Below are 15,839 nucleotides of genomic sequence, written 5' to 3' on the forward strand. Positions count from 1 at the left end.
ATTTTCCCAAAAATAATTTTATAAATACATGATGTATCGAATTACTCAACAGTACCTCTTCTGTTTGAAAAAAAAAAAACAATTCCATATTAAACAAAAAATTTCTTTCTAACTATCCAACTGTATATGTTGATTAGGTAAACTATCAAAAAAAAGGTTATTTAGTTATGTAAAATGTTAAATAAAATACTTTGGCATGATTTTATCTTTTACAGCTTTATAATAAAAACCATGTAGCAAAATAAGGCAACTTTAAAATTGCTCAACTCACTGGAAAACGTCTGTCCGCAAGTTCTTACTTCCTCAAACGTCAGGCGGCGCAAGCAAAAACAAAGGACTTTTATTTTGACATGCTTTGATGAAAGAAGGGCCAGAGTATTGCACCATAAAGAAAATAAATGCAAATATATGTGTAGACACGATGTCCTTTTTAATAAGATTTTTAAACATTGTCATTTTAAACACCTTATTTGTTATTGACCCTTAATAATTGTGGCCTTGTTTTTCACTTTTCCTTCTTGCACTGGAGGTTATTTGAAAGCTATGAGCTAGCCTCATAACTAATCACACAGCAGGGACTCAGAGGAAGAAAACATCCTGTGTGTTTGGAATATTCTTCTTTGAATCCTCTCACATTCAAAATCCCTTCAAGTAGCAGGCTTAGTCGGCCCCCCTCCTCTCCCTCATGCTGCCTAAAAATGGATATTTCTTTGAGCACGGCAGCCATAAAAGGTTGACAGTTCTTGTCTTTTCTCCTCCCTCTTTCCAACTCAGCCAAGTGCTCTCCTTCATTTTCATTTGTGTCGCTCAGGGGAATTCCACTGCTTTTATTCCAGTGCTTTTATCCTTTTTTCCCTACTGTTTGCCTAAATTTTGCCAAACGTCTACATTCCCTCAGTTCTGTGGACTACAACACAGAAGCAAATGGTAGTTACAGAGATACTGCACTGTGTATTTCATCAACTAAGGTTATTTCAGAAAGACATTCAATTTCAGCCAACACGTCTGTGTAGCGTCTGTTCCTGCAGCTTCGCTGGTGCTAGCGAGGTCAAGGTCACAGGTTACGTTCCCAGGGAGCATAAAACAACTTCTGGATAAAAACGTCTGCTGAACGAGTGTTAATGGGGCCAGTAGTGCTAATTCTCTTGATGTCTTGTTTTCTCTCTCCTGCAGTACGTGTGGGCCGAATGGGCAGTGGAACTGTGAGCAGCATGCTTGTTTGATACAACCTGACACGATCCAGGCAGTGAACAGAGGAAACTATGGGTGAGAGCCATGCACTCATTCACCCACTCACACTCTCATTCCAGCTTCACTGACGCAGTGCACATTCATCACTGTGAGAAAAACAGATACTACATTTATAAAGCAATATGTTCAGCCTGACGCTGATATGATATGTCTGGGACAAGGCTTAATCTGTGTCTGAAAACCAGCCTACAAGTGAACAAAACAGATCTCCTGTATGTCTATGGATTTTTCAGCTGGAGGGCAGCCAACTACAGTCAGTTCTGGGGGATGACTCTGGATGAGGGGTTGCGCTACCGTCTGGGCACTCAGAGGCCTTCCCGAGCCATCATGAGCATGAACGAGATTCAGGTGAGGAGGGAATACATACACTGGATTCTCCGTGATCTGTGCTATAATGATCTACACAAAACCACACATCCTTAAAGTGACAGCACAGTGGCAAAATCAGTTTTTCCCCTTACTGTAAAGGTAATTTGTCAAATAAGTCTTGTTTCACTTGCAAAGTTTGCTTCTTTTATTTTGGACTGGAGCTAATGTAGCTAACATTAGCACAAAATCATCCTGAACCTGAACCATGTCCAGCTGTCAAATTATCTAATGTAGACTTGCTTATGTAGTTTCCGATACTGTAATGGATATTTAAGTGTGTGATAATATAGGCACCAGGGACATGAGAAAGTGTTTTGAGTTGGGGTGCTAAAAGTTTGCAAAACATTGAGCATCACCAGTAAAAAAAAAGATGTTTTGTTGATTTTGTAAGTAAATATAAGTTAACACATCTTCTACCTGGAACAAACCTAATTAAGGCATTTGTCTGCACATTTTCATGCATCTCTATTTATAACATACATTTAACATACTGGAAAAAATATATGTAAATTTTTTTCACTTGCATTTTTTGGATACTTTGCATCAAACAGAATGCATTTATGTGTCATCTGATGAGAGACTTAAATATACACTTATAACTGACATATAATATATTCTGGATTAACTTTATGCAAATGAGCTGAATGGTGAACAATCTGATTGTTGATTTGTGCCACTTTAACTGAATTGATCATGCCCATAGTCAAGCTACACGCTGAGTTTCAATACTTAAACACACACCAAGCGGAAGATATAGTGGTAGAAAAAATAATCTATTACATTAGTCAAATTTATTAAGTTAAAAAAGCAATGTGAGGCTGCTTTGGGGCTCAGAACAAACTTACAACTCTACATAAACCTGTTTTCATTTTAGCGGCACACCCTCAGAGTGGCTAGCAGTTTGTGAGGATAGTGATTTGGCTCATTGTAATGTAAATGCAGCAATGTCTTGTGTTAACATTGTGTAGCTAAATCAGGTTTAAAAAATATGTCAATAAAACATAAAATAAAAATACAAACTCCACCCTAAAGCAAACACACACTTCCCCTTCACTTCCTGAGTCTTCCTGAATTCCCAAGATATGTGCAAATTACTTGTTAGCTACATTAGACTCATAGCTCTTGCGCAAAAACCTTAAGACAGAAAATAGGTCTTAGCAGACTATCTACATTTGAGTTGGGGAAAATGTGTATCTTTTTGTCAAACTTTTTAAGACTGTATTATTCAAATGATGCCCTCTGTACCTTTTCACAATGATCTAAGCATTATAGTGTCTTTGTGGTATCCAGATCCAGATGGATTTAGAAATCTGCTTGGCCAAGTTTTACAGTTTCTCAGTTTTATGAAAGCTTTGCTCATATTCCCAAATTCCTCAGACTTCTCAGTTTGGACTATCACACACAGTCCTTAGTGTAATTTAGCATGCTTGCTAAATTCATCCATGTGAAAACAACATCCGCCTGAACGTGGCTGCTGTTTGATCTCTGATACCGTTGGCCAGTCTGGTAGAGAAGGTGAAAGGGCTGTAATGGTGTGGTTGGATGCCCCTGTATCCTGTACACGTCTGTCTGGCGCTGGCTGTTTTGATCAGACTCAGCGAGGCCTTTAGTCTTCCTCTCCAGCAGCCTGCTTATTCTCCACGAGGACACATTACATAAAGCATGCAGAACAGAGAATGCTCCAGATGCAAGAGGGAGGGAGGAAGTTAAGAGAGATGTGAAGCACTTCTCTACACCCATATCCCACCGCATTCTCCCCCAACATGTCTCCACCTGTGGCTGGGGGCAGAGCGGAGTTGCAAGCATGCTTTCAACTATGCTCAGTGCTCAAATCACAGCAGGACAATGAGGCAAAGCATAACAGCCTTACCCCTTTCTTACATACTTAAACCTCAGAGAATCTAAATCCGTCATTGCTTTCTAATTAGCATAATGTTGGTATTGCTGGCACTCATAAGTAGGCTCTACGAATAACTGGCCAATGTGCTTCACCAGAATGTCTCCATTTTTAATATAAATTGGGTGGTTTTAATCTTAAACCAGTCACAAAGCTGAAACCTCTTGTTTTTTATCATTTAGTATTTTTTTCTATGAGTTGAGAATGCCAGCTGCCCTTTACATTGGGTTAAAATTCATGATAAACAGACCAAGATAAATGGACCAAAATTACTTGGAATAAAAACTTGCTACATTGGAATAAAATGGAATAAAATCTTGATACAATTATCATTGATTTCCATTTCCATTCCAAAGTTGAGGTGTTTTTCTTCTCCTTGAATTTATCGTTGTTCCAACAGTGAAGATATAAATGTTTATACAATTTTTAATATTCTATGCTACATTGTATGAGTGTTCACTTCATCAGTAAGAGAAGTGTTGTTCACAGTTTTGAACTGTCTCGGACTTGGAACTGCTACAGGTTGCCACTACAATGCAGGTCATTCACATTCCAGAGTTTCACATCTATCAGTTGTGGTTGTAAATCATTAAGATATTAATGGTGGGAATGCAGTGTGTGACTGTGCATTTCCAAAGAAGGAAAGCTGCACATGAGCCTCATTCAGCTTTCAAAGGTGAAACACACACCTGAGCTGTCAGTGGGGTGAACTTTGACAGCTGAGACAGTCCAGATTTTCCTGTCTCAGATTAGAAGCAGATTGCATAAGATTTCCTTCAATGATTGACTCTGCTTCACAGAAAAGAGTGCAGTATCTACTGCCGTAGTGTTATGAGATACATTTAAATCCTTATTAAAACCTAATAATAATCCTTATTATTTTGCAGATATGATAGAAAAAGGACAGACCGTGATTAGTGGCTGTTTTTAATTACATTGTAGCTAATAATACTGATACAATATTTTACATTTCAGATTCACACTTATGTATTTTTTTTCTAATGGAAGTTTAATGTTGATAACCTGGCAGACCACACTCACCACTACATTGCTCACCAGTACGCTCTGTAAGCTACCTCTTGTATGAGTCACAAGTCTTATTTTTTTCTCTATTTTTCTTGCCTCCTGTCCTGTATTTTTCTTAGATGAATATGGACAATAATGAGCATATACCCAGTGACTTCAATGCAGCTGAGAAATGGCCAGGAAAAATCCATGAGCCGCTGGACCAGGGTAACTGTGCAGCCTCCTGGGCCTTCTCCACAGCAGGTGAGTCAGTGAGCTTACTGAACTGCAGCATGCTCTACCTTACCCATCAACAGTCAAGAGCTTTGCCATCCATGTACAATATACAACATTGCCACTTGGTGGGACATACAGGACAGGGCATTGACCACACAATACCAAGTGACCAAGACATAGACTACTCATAGAGCAGTTAAACAAGTGCAATAGAACACACCAGACAGAGCAGTGCAGTAGAATTACAATACTGTGAATTACAATGATGCAATAAATATGCAGAACTATACTGTATGGAATAGATAGGAAATGTGTACTAATTTGAAATGAAAAATAGTGGACCTGAGTTAATCAGTGGTGCAAATTATAAGAAAACAATTCATTTTCTTTCATCCCTCCAGCTGTAGCATCAGACCGAATTTCCATTCAGTCTATGGGCCACATGACTCCTCAACTATCGCCCCAGAATCTGATTTCCTGTGACACACGGAACCAAGCGGGTTGTGCTGGGGGCCGCATTGATGGGGCCTGGTGGTACATGAGAAGAAGAGGGTGAGTTTCTTTGATCTACCAGTAACAATTTTTCACAGTTTTTACATGAAAAACACTTTACTTGAACCCTGACACGTAACAGTGACAAAACCATGCCATAAACATGTTATGGCAGACCATATGATGTCTTATGCTGTAATGAGTTGTCATGACAGATTATGTCCAATGATATAATAACACTGTGTTACCATTACTAGTAGCATATGACATGTACCATGGCATGTTTATGGCATGGTTATGTCAATGTTATCAGTGTAGCAGAGTATAGAGCAAAGTGTGACCATGATAATGGTAAAAAAAAAGTGAAAATCTTGTTTTTCTAAATGTCTGATGGTTCATTTTTTCAGGAGAAGTTCAGATAATGTAAAGGGGAGCTAGAAGTATCAAGCAGTGTAAAAGAAAATAAAACCAATAATACATAAAAATAAAAAGATAAAACTCAAAAAATTTGGAAGATGGTTCAGGGCTGGAATATTTTCTATCCGTCTGTCACTGCACTGCATCATATATTGTGTTTCACTAGTTCTCCTCTATTCTCTCAGGGTGGTGACACAGGAGTGCTATCCATTCTCTCCGCCCCAGCAGACCCCTGCCGAGGTCAGCCCCTGTATGATGCAGAGCCGCTCAGTGGGCCGAGGGAAGAGACAGGCCACAGTGCGCTGTCCCAACAGCTACAGCTACCGCAACGACATCTACCAGTCCACCCCACCCTACAGACTGTCGTCAAATGTAAGAAAGCCTCAGCGAGGTAGAACAATGAGGCAGAACAACATCCTCTCAGTCGAGGCAATACCCTCACAAACCTTTCAAGTACACTTCAAACACTGCTACAGACAAGTCCGCTCAAACACACTCCCTAATCTTACATAATACACTGCTTACAAGGCTTTAGTATACATTTGACAAAATGCCTCACTGTGAGTTGAACGACATCTTAATCAGTGTGTTTAGTTTTCTCGATATAGCTTCCAAAGTTTTTGTGGATAGAACAATAATGGCTCATTTTGCTGACAATTAGCCTGTTTTCACTGGGATCAATGGTCAAAAGAAAAGCAAAGATCCTTGATGAATGGTCCTATGCTTGTCTTCCGCTGAATTAAACCTTCTAATTGAAGGTATAAAGCTCTAAAATAACTGTTAGCATACAAACTAATAAATGCCAATAATCCACTGGGCCATAATTCACATTTAGTGTCATATTTTTGCCTTTTCTTCATTAGTAAAGATGACCTCATCTAAAAACACAGAAAAGGCTAATGGGCCACAGACATTTCACTAGCACCGCACTAATTTAGCAGGCCCATAATGATTATGTGATCTCACTTCAGACCATATTCACAATCTTCTGCTTGTCTTTGGTTTTATGTACATAATCAAATAGAGTTCAGTGATCTTCTACAGTTTATCACACCACTCATAAAGCTCTAGGATAGGATTTTTAATGTCCTTTTGACAGCTACTGAGTTGGGAACTGTGCCACAGGCTTTTGAAGTTTATGAACCTAATGCAGATATTTAAGTCTCACATCGATTATTGCTAACTCTGTTCTCTATCTTACTCACAGGAGAAGGAGATAATGAAGGAGATCATGGAAAATGGGCCTGTGCAAGGTATGGGGTAGGACTGAAAGTGTGTATGAGAGTGATAAGGTCAGAGCGGTCATTTGGTATTTAATTCGGTGTCTCAGTTGTCTGTGTGTGTATGTGTGCACATGACATTGTGTAAAAATGTTGTATGAGTCTGTGCCAGTCTTTTGTTGTATTGTTCCACACACAAGGAAACTTTGACCATGGGCTGTTTTTTTCACCCTGAGTTCTATTCAGCCCCTGGCTGAATGTCAAGATTGAGGTGAAAACATTTGATACTAAGGAGTGAGTGTACTAGGGTTACAGTATTTATAAAGCTGCTATGTACAGTACAGTACCCCCTTCATTTATTTAATTTCTAGTCAAAATGGCCATTAAGTACAAGTTATTCTTATTTCAGGAGACATTTTAAAGAAGATTAGATACAAGATAATTCATAAGGAAGGGGAAAGAGTTTTTTAAAGTTGTCCCCATCAGATAAACAGTACTCGAAGCTTTCATCTTTAAGAGATGAAATCAAACTCAGATCTGAAAAAATGCATGTGTTTCTGTCCATCCTTCCACTGTGAGAAGATAATTCAACACTATGGGTCTGCAAGAATGTGTAGCTGTCAAAAAACTGTTACTGAGAAAAGCAACTAGACAAAAAAAGAACATTTTCCAATCAAACAAAGAAGCTGCTGCTGTTCTTAGAACAATTGACTCACCATACCAGAGTCCAGACCTCAACATCATTGAATGTGTTTGGGACTACTTAGATTGTGAGAGGCAGAAATGCAACCAACCTCTAAGACTGAACTTTGGAGGTGTGGAAAAATATCCCTGCTGATTTCTTTAAACCAAAATCACGTTTCCTGAAAAGAATGGAAGCTTAAGTCAAGTGGTTTTTATTGTTGTTCCTCAGTATAACGTATATACATCAGAATAAAATGTCGTTCTTCAGGGCCCACTGTGCAACACACAACAGCAGCACATTACACAGGACTACATAGTGAGCAGATATATGACAGTGTTAAACAAGTACAGAATATACAATAAATACACCAGACTAAATATATAGAACAAATATGAGACAATAAATGAACAGAACAACAAATGTACATGACAAAAAATACAGGACAGTAACTAGACAGGGCAGCAAAACAATATACATGAATAAGGGTCCCACAGCAGCATTTAAAAAAATTAAGATTTGAACTACAAGTGTACAGTGATGGATAAAGGGGTGTGAGATCAGTCAACACCAGTGCATTCAATAGCCTGAGTGCATCAGGGAAGAAGCTGTGGCAGATTCTGGTAGTGGTGGAATGGATGCTCCAGTACTATCTGCCAGATGGCAGGAGGGTGAAGAGTCCATGAGAGATGTCGGAGGGATTGTCCACAATGATGGCGGCCTTGCGGATGCAGCACTTGTGGTAGGAGGCATCAATGGTGTGTAAAGACATCCTGATGATCTCCTCAGCTGTCTTCACAATCCGCTGTAGGGTCCTGTGATCCGAGACAGTGCAGTTCCCATATCAGACAGTGAGACAGCTGATCAGGACTCTCTCTACTGTCCTCCTGTAGAATGTGGTGAGGATGGAAAGGGGGCGCTGTAATGAACACAAGCTGAATACTGAACAGTTTGATATTATATTTAGTTGTTGAGGCTTCTGTGGAATTTTCTGTTAAATATGTTTTCTCCTTTTGCCCCTGTCACTGAAAAAATGTATGACAAATACTTAACAGCCTTTTTGACTAGAAATATAATAAAGGGTGGTCTCTGACTTTTGTGCAGTCTAAATAGAGGTTTCCTTTTCAAACCTGGAGGGTGCACATAGTATTCATAGAGAGCAGTTTCCTGAAAGCTCTCCTAACCAGCTTTACTTTGAATGTCACAATGGCTGCAGCTCGACTTAACTCAACAATCAACAATTACAATAGTAAAGCTGAAAACCTCCACCAGTCTGTCATTGGTCTGTTATTACTTTAATATCACTTTTATCAGACAGGGGAATGAGATGCTTGGGTGGGCTTGCTGGATGTTATATAATCGCACTTTAAAAGCACCCATAGTGTCTAGTGCTGTGCAGATCACAATGATAAGTTACATCCCGCTGTTATGTAAGTACTGAACCAGTCAGAGAGATCAAAATGCTCTTTTTTAAGGATATATCTAAGATGAAACACAACATTCCATTGTGAACAAAGACCCTGGAGTCTCAAGGGTCAGCTGTAGGTGGATTACTGACATTTTAACAACACACTGCTAGAACACTATGAATAACCTTGCCATTCAAAAAGCTATTCTTAAAGAGCAAACAAGCATGTGGCCAAACTGTATGTAATGGGTGTGCCTACTGGTTTGTGTTCCCTCTTTAGCCATCCTGGATGTCCATGAGGATTTCTTTACGTACAAGAGTGGAATCTATCGCCACACAAACGTCAGCTCCCACAAACCACCACATTACCGCAAGCGTGGGACACACTCTGTGAGGATCACAGGGTAAGAGCAGCTCTTACACACAGCATCAACCAACAGCATAACCTTTCCCCTCCTGCAGTGGAAGTGGGCAAGAGGATGTGAGTGGACTCACAGGGGTCTCATGACCTTCATCAGGATTAGATCACACTAGATATTTTTGTTTTAAGGTGCTAGTGGGCCCTCACTTTAAAAGAAATGCCCAGTTGATGGAACAGATTAGCACAATGAGTAAGGAATCCATTTCCTTCCTTATTTATATGTATAGTCAGTAGGCCTGGGTGATAAAACAATAACGAATACCGATAATGAACATTTTTTTTTTTGATGAAATGACTTTTTATCAATCCATATATTATCTACAAAGGCCAAAAACTATGAACGATTGCTGCCTCTGTGCACTAGAGAAGACTGTTTCATTCAAAGAGATAAAGAACAACACAGATTTCACAAGCGGACATGAGGGGACAAAATAAAATACAAGGATATTTCTGTTTTTTTTTTTTCAAAATACCATACTAACTTAAAACTGATCATTAGAAAATAACTGTATAATTATTAAAATTATCCAATATATAATTAACAATGATTGTTGATATTGAATGATATAGTGGAATATATAGTGATAAGGGTAAGATAAAATGAAAATTTTGGCACCCACATACAACAAAAAGGCCTCTACAGCACACCTCTGCCCTACTTCCAGACATGCTCTTTGTTACCATGGCCACCACAAAAATGCAGACACAACACCTGAATGGCTGACTGGTCAGCTCCGCCCTCCCAGCCATGTGTCTGCCTCCTCTACCTGCTTGCATCACCTTCACTCAACACTCTGCCCTTTGCCCGCCTCGCTGGGCTTCGTCATCCAGCCAAACAGTCTCATCTGAGATTCAGCTTTAATCTGAGACTCAGTAAAGGATACATGGGCAGCAGTCCTCTGCTCAGTTACTGAACCAGCCTTGAATAATGTCAAGAAACATTGGTAGTACGGAAAGTGAAAAGGTTCAAAAAAAGGTTTGTACAGAAGCTGTATTCACCCAATCGGCGATGAACAGTATAAAAAGCATTTATCAGTATGATTGTTTACTGTTTACTCCAATTGAAAATAATATTTATCGTGGAATCTCAATTATGCCGTGTTATCTTGGGTGAATTTATATTGAGAATTGGGTGAAAACATGTCTTCTTTTAACCTTTTCGCTTTCCGTAGTTCCAGTGTTGCTTGGCGTTGTTTTCTGTTCAGTGAATGCACGCCCAAAGGCCTGATTTATCAAAGGGAAAGTGAATTTGAGGGGGAACTGAATCGGATACAACACCGGTCCTAAAATCTGATTGGTTGAGTCGCGTTTGAAGCCGTTGCAAACACTGACCGCCTGAACTCTGTATTACTGCGCCATATCACAAAAAATCTTTGTGCAGTTAATGGAATAAGCTTTGACTCTCATGCTCACAGGGAGCACTAGTGTACTGATGAAGTAAGAATCCTTTTTTTTTTAAACTGAGGGGCTTCCAATTTATTTTCTTAACTAGAACTAGGCTGGTCAGCTAGCTAACAGGCTAAAAGGTAGCACAAATGCTAAATATTGTTATCATTAATATCACAGGCTTAAATTTAAGTATTTATGATATAATTCACTGTATAATGGCTTCAGATGTTCGCCTTTCAGTCAGAAGTAGCGTCAGCCCCAGGCTGAGTACCAAACGGCTCCGTACTCCCTAAATAGTGAGCAATGAAAGGTTTGAAATTCTGGTTTCTACAGCCAAATAGTGCACTCTGTCGTGTATGTATGTTGCTGAATCCCAAATGACTATTGGTTAGCGATATTTTGCACTGTTGGGGTCCAGGAGTATTTTAATTCCTACGAAGTGCACTATGTAGGGAGCAGGAAGCCGTTTGAGCTTCAGCCCCAGCGTGAGAAGAGGGATGCTGTTGGTTTGGTGCTATATACGATTCGTGGTGGTAATTTGGTGACCAAAAACTGCTTATAAAGCAAAGGTTTTTGCAATAAACAGTGCTGTGTTACTGTATGTTCATTATTCTAGTTAACAAAGTTAATGAAATGACTGAAATATATCTTACAGTGATGGGCAACCAAACGTTCTTTTCCTCATTTAGCTAGTGGTCCATGGTTGCATGGCAGCGATGTCATACTCTAAAGGAACTACACTTCTTGGCAGAATACTCATTCATGTACATTATTATTAATAATAAATTATTTTCTGAAAAATTGTGTACATATTTTTAAAAAAGGGGTTTATAAAAGGTATCAGAACACCCTTCTCTGTGATAAAATCACAAAAACGACCTCTCGTGGTTTATTGCTTTAATCTACCACTTGTTTGCCTAGTTTTAGAAAATAATAACTCAGCCAGAAGATAGCAAGTGTCTAGTCAGTCCACAACATCATCACAAACGCCTTTTGAAGACACAAGGTAACCCAGGGATTAAAGGCAGGCGTCAGATTACGGGACTTGAATCATACTGCCAGCTATCTGATTTGTATAGACATACGATTTACGTTTCTCTTTAGCTGGGTCAGCATACTCCGTCTGGCATAATAAGCATCAATTGTTCAGCTCTAATCTGAGCTGAGAAATTGATTTGTGGCTTCTGTTCTGGATTACATTCTGAAATAGTCTGTGGCCAGTAAGTCTGCTATTGTTTAATCACTTTTTAAAACCTTTCATCCCTTCCGGTTTACCAGTTTAAACTGCCCTCGTCCACTTTGCCTTACGATTTCTCCTCAGCAGAATCCCCACTAGCATCTTCAGGGCCATTGCATTAATTAGCTCAATTGAAGGGTGTTAGATGAGCCCTCTGAAAGAAAAAGGATCAACACAAGTGTGGACTTTGGCAGCAGACCTTGCCCAGAGATCACTGCGACCTGATGCATTTCCCTTTTTTTACCCTCAGAAAAATGGCAGACATGATTGTTTATAAGCCATAGCAAAAAAAAACCTTTAAAATATTTAATACTTGCAAAATGACATTTGAATTGCTATGTTTAGAATGGGTTTTAGGTAGCAAACTTCACTGTTATACATGCATGACTGCTGATACCATTCCTTTACTCTGCTAGCCTGCTAGTCAGCAAGCGAAAGGCTACACAGCTAGCAACAACCAAAAGAAGTATTACACCACGGTTCTACACCATATCTAGCCAGGCAAAATTCATGTATGCTCTAACTTCTCAAAACTATTTTGCATTATGAAGTTTGCATGGCTAGCTATATAGCTCATTGTGGCTAACCTAGCCTCCTCACTCTCCCCTCCTCTCCCTTGTACAGTAAGTGGCCACTTGTGTAATGTAAATGTGAAGCATTTCTGAGCGTGGGGTCGAAGTTGATGATGGCGTGTTACAAATAGTACTGAGACGGATCTTACTGCAGAAATCCTGTGAATAGTCCTGGCCTGGAAGTTTGACCATTTAACCCTGAGTTAGACATGCCTTTATCACATTATTCGGAATTGCAGAGGAGGCTTTGGAGATCTTTCTCCAGCTATGTTCAGGTGCTCAGTATAACATTTGGGAGTGTCAGACATCCTACTAGCAAAAACTTTTTCAGGATTGAAGAATGTCTGATATTTGGTAGTATTAGCAGGAAATAGCTGGTTTGTTTTTCATTTCCCATCTCAGGGATGTGAATATTGCCGAGTACGTCTAGAACAGCAGTAACTTCAGCTGTGTCAAATTTTCATCAGTCAAGCCAAGAGATTTGGCCTGATGGGATGGGCGCTGGGGCTTTAGCAACCTTCACCGTTGGTGTCTGTGTTGGTCTGCGTCTGTTATGTGTGTGTGTGTGTGTGTGCACGTCTGGTTTGCTGTTGGTGTCTGTGCGTGTGTGACATGCTTCAGTGGTGATGATGATGGCGAGTGAGTGGATGTCTGAACCCTGGCTTTTCTCCTGCCCGTGTCCGTTTGCTGACACTGCGGTTCTTTCGCAGCTCTGGAGGCTCGGGGGGGATGATGGGGCTATGGATTTGGGGACGGGGGGCAGCAACAGTGTTTTCATGAGGAAAATCCCACCACGGTGTATTCCGTTAAGCCAAGAGCCTGGGAAAGTTTATGGAAAGCTCATTGATGTCCAGTGTGGTGGAATGGCATTGTCTGACTGGCTGATCCTGACTCCACCGGACGAACAGTGGGCCTAAACTCACAGCAGGTCAGGGTGGACCAGGAGCCATGGTATGTCTGTCATTGTCCAAGGCCAAGGGCACCAAATAGGGTAAGAAAAGTCCGTCACTGTGCTCTTACTCCGTGTCCAGTGCTTTATCTGGCTTTGCCGAGTGTACAAACATTAGCTTTATTCCTCAGAATGACATCTCATACTCTGTCCATTTTATTTTAGGACACATTATTTGTCCAGCTATTTTTATTTGTCCATTTTAGTAGAACTGAACTACTTTGGAAGGGTTGGTGATGTGGTGATAAAGGACAAGCCAGTGCCAGGGTATGGTGACTCGAATTGGCATCCAGATTATTTCCCAGCGTTCCACTGTTGCACAAAGATCACACGTAATTGTTCCATGGAGGCACATCGTACTGGACAGACTGAATGTTCTGATCCAGGAATGGAAATAAAGAGAGGGACATTCTGGTCTGATCTTTGGGAACGCTCTGGAACTCAACGGCAGCAGCCTGCAGTGGGTCATACTTAAATATTTAATATTTAAGGAATGGCTGGTGCCTGAGAACAAGCCTGGTGCTGTAATGTGACAGTGTCCATAGCTTGATCAAAGGCCTACCTCATACTCACCCCTTGAGTTGTTGAGCTGGGCCTTTGAATTGTTGTTTCTTTGGCTTGAATTGCTGTTGTTGATGTACTCAGGAGATGGCAGGAGGCAGGCGTGTGCTGCTTCCTCATGCATGCATCCTTCCTACTTCTCAGGCCAGAGGGAAATGGCATTCGGGGAATTCTTCCAAATCAGGAGAAATACTCAAATCCTGGCTGGAATGTTAGCATAGACAAAAGTGTTTTCAGGATGTTTTATTGGTTGAAAGATTTTCTTCCTTTGTGAGAAGAGTTTTAACTTTGTTGGTTTCAGTTTTTGTAAAGAGTCAAGGGCACTCATGTACACACATTGGCTTTATTCACTGAGGTTGCATACAAACAAATCTGATCATGAAATGAGCGCACACAAATTGTAAGTTTTGTCATTGATTTCATCTTTGGAGTATCCGTATGATCAGACCTATGTCCAGTAGGATATGTGTAATACAAACCTGTATAAAAACCTCAATAAAATGCTGGATTTGCAGTTAACTAACTAAGACTATTATTAATAGAATCTATATTACCTATACCAAATCCAGTAGAAAAGTAGATGTACTTGTTTTACATGCACATTGGTGTACACAAATGTTGCAACCATTCCATTATCCATTTAATTATTTAGTACACTCTGCTTTTGTTTTAACCTAATGAGTGCAGTAGCATCTCATACACTGCAGTGATAGAGCATTTAAATATATTGTTTTATACAATACAGAATTGCATCATTCTACTGTTTTAAAAGAACCAAGATGTTTTGGTTGTTTCATATTTTATTCTTTCTAGTGGTTGTGTTTGTAATGATGTAATATTTATTCAGTACAGTGCCCTCACTCCTCGAAAAACTCAAACTCAGCCTACGAGCACAGCCATTGGCTCACGAGCCGCTGAATGCGGTTGTTTTATTGACTGCCTACCCTGCTAGAAAAACCAGAATAGACCAGCATATGTTTTATTTTGTACGCTGGTGTGCTGGTCAGCAGCAATGGAAGCTGCTATGCTAGTCGTGAGCAAAACCAGCATATGCTGTATTTTGAATGCTGGTGCTGAATTCACACACTGTGATTCATCTTTTGTACTCAAATCTCCTCTCATTTTCACCCTTTCTAAAAGTTTCATTAATCTGATGCAAAGTACTTTGTACCACATTAAAAGTGGTCAAATCTCTACTGGTTTTTATGCAACTTTGATGAATAAGGGCCATTGTTTGGAGTAGAGCTACATTAAAATGTTGCTAACACTTTGCTGAAGGGTTGTGTTCATAAGGCTACATGACACCTACATAACCCTTTCCTGACAACTGGCCTACCTACCTGACATACCTGAACATTAATAAAGACATATTCCAAGTCAGTTGTCATAAAAGCTGCTTTGTCCATTTTTTAACAAAGCTTGAATGTCTGTATAGGTTTATGCCAGTTGAAAAGCTTATGTAGGTGGCATGTAGCATTATGAACACTGGCCTTCAGTAAAGTGTTAACAAAACGTTCAAATACACAAATTTTGAACAAGGATTTCCATTAATACAAGTGACCACAGAGTCTTCTATGTGGCTCTTGGGAATCCTAATCATGGAAATAATATTTTGCTCTGATTTTGTTCAGGTGGGGAGAAGAAAGAGATTTTAACGGGAGGATACGGAAGTACTGGGTAAGATATTTTTATGCTATCAATCAGTCTTAATGAGGATGAAATCTAACATTCA

The 15,839-nt window shown here is 39.8% G+C and overlaps 1 protein-coding gene across 2 annotated transcripts in view; it reads left to right on the plus strand.

The window, feature by feature from the left end:
• Positions 1-15,839, plus strand: part of tinagl1 (tubulointerstitial nephritis antigen-like 1) — a 41,160-nt gene that overhangs the window by 21,770 nt on the left and 3,551 nt on the right. The window contains exons 1-9 of one of the 2 annotated variants that reach the window (XM_036566479.1): positions 665-927; positions 1,174-1,266; positions 1,485-1,599; positions 4,663-4,786; positions 5,161-5,311; positions 5,854-6,040; positions 6,876-6,921; positions 9,259-9,382; positions 15,739-15,784. In XM_036566479.1, the coding sequence (XP_036422372.1) occupies positions 686-927; positions 1,174-1,266; positions 1,485-1,599; positions 4,663-4,786; positions 5,161-5,311; positions 5,854-6,040; positions 6,876-6,921; positions 9,259-9,382; positions 15,739-15,784 (1,128 nt within the window). In that variant the 5' untranslated portion in view covers positions 665-685. Of the gene's footprint in view, positions 1-664; positions 928-1,173; positions 1,267-1,484; positions 1,600-4,662; positions 4,787-5,160; positions 5,312-5,853; positions 6,041-6,875; positions 6,922-9,258; positions 9,383-15,738; positions 15,785-15,839 lie in introns of those variants that run through there. The other variant, XM_036566478.1, reaches the window with a different exon arrangement.

The sequence above is a fragment of the Colossoma macropomum genome, unplaced genomic scaffold, assembly GCF_904425465.1.
Source record: "Colossoma macropomum unplaced genomic scaffold, Colossoma_macropomum, whole genome shotgun sequence".
NCBI lineage: Eukaryota > Metazoa > Chordata > Actinopteri > Characiformes > Serrasalmidae > Colossoma > Colossoma macropomum.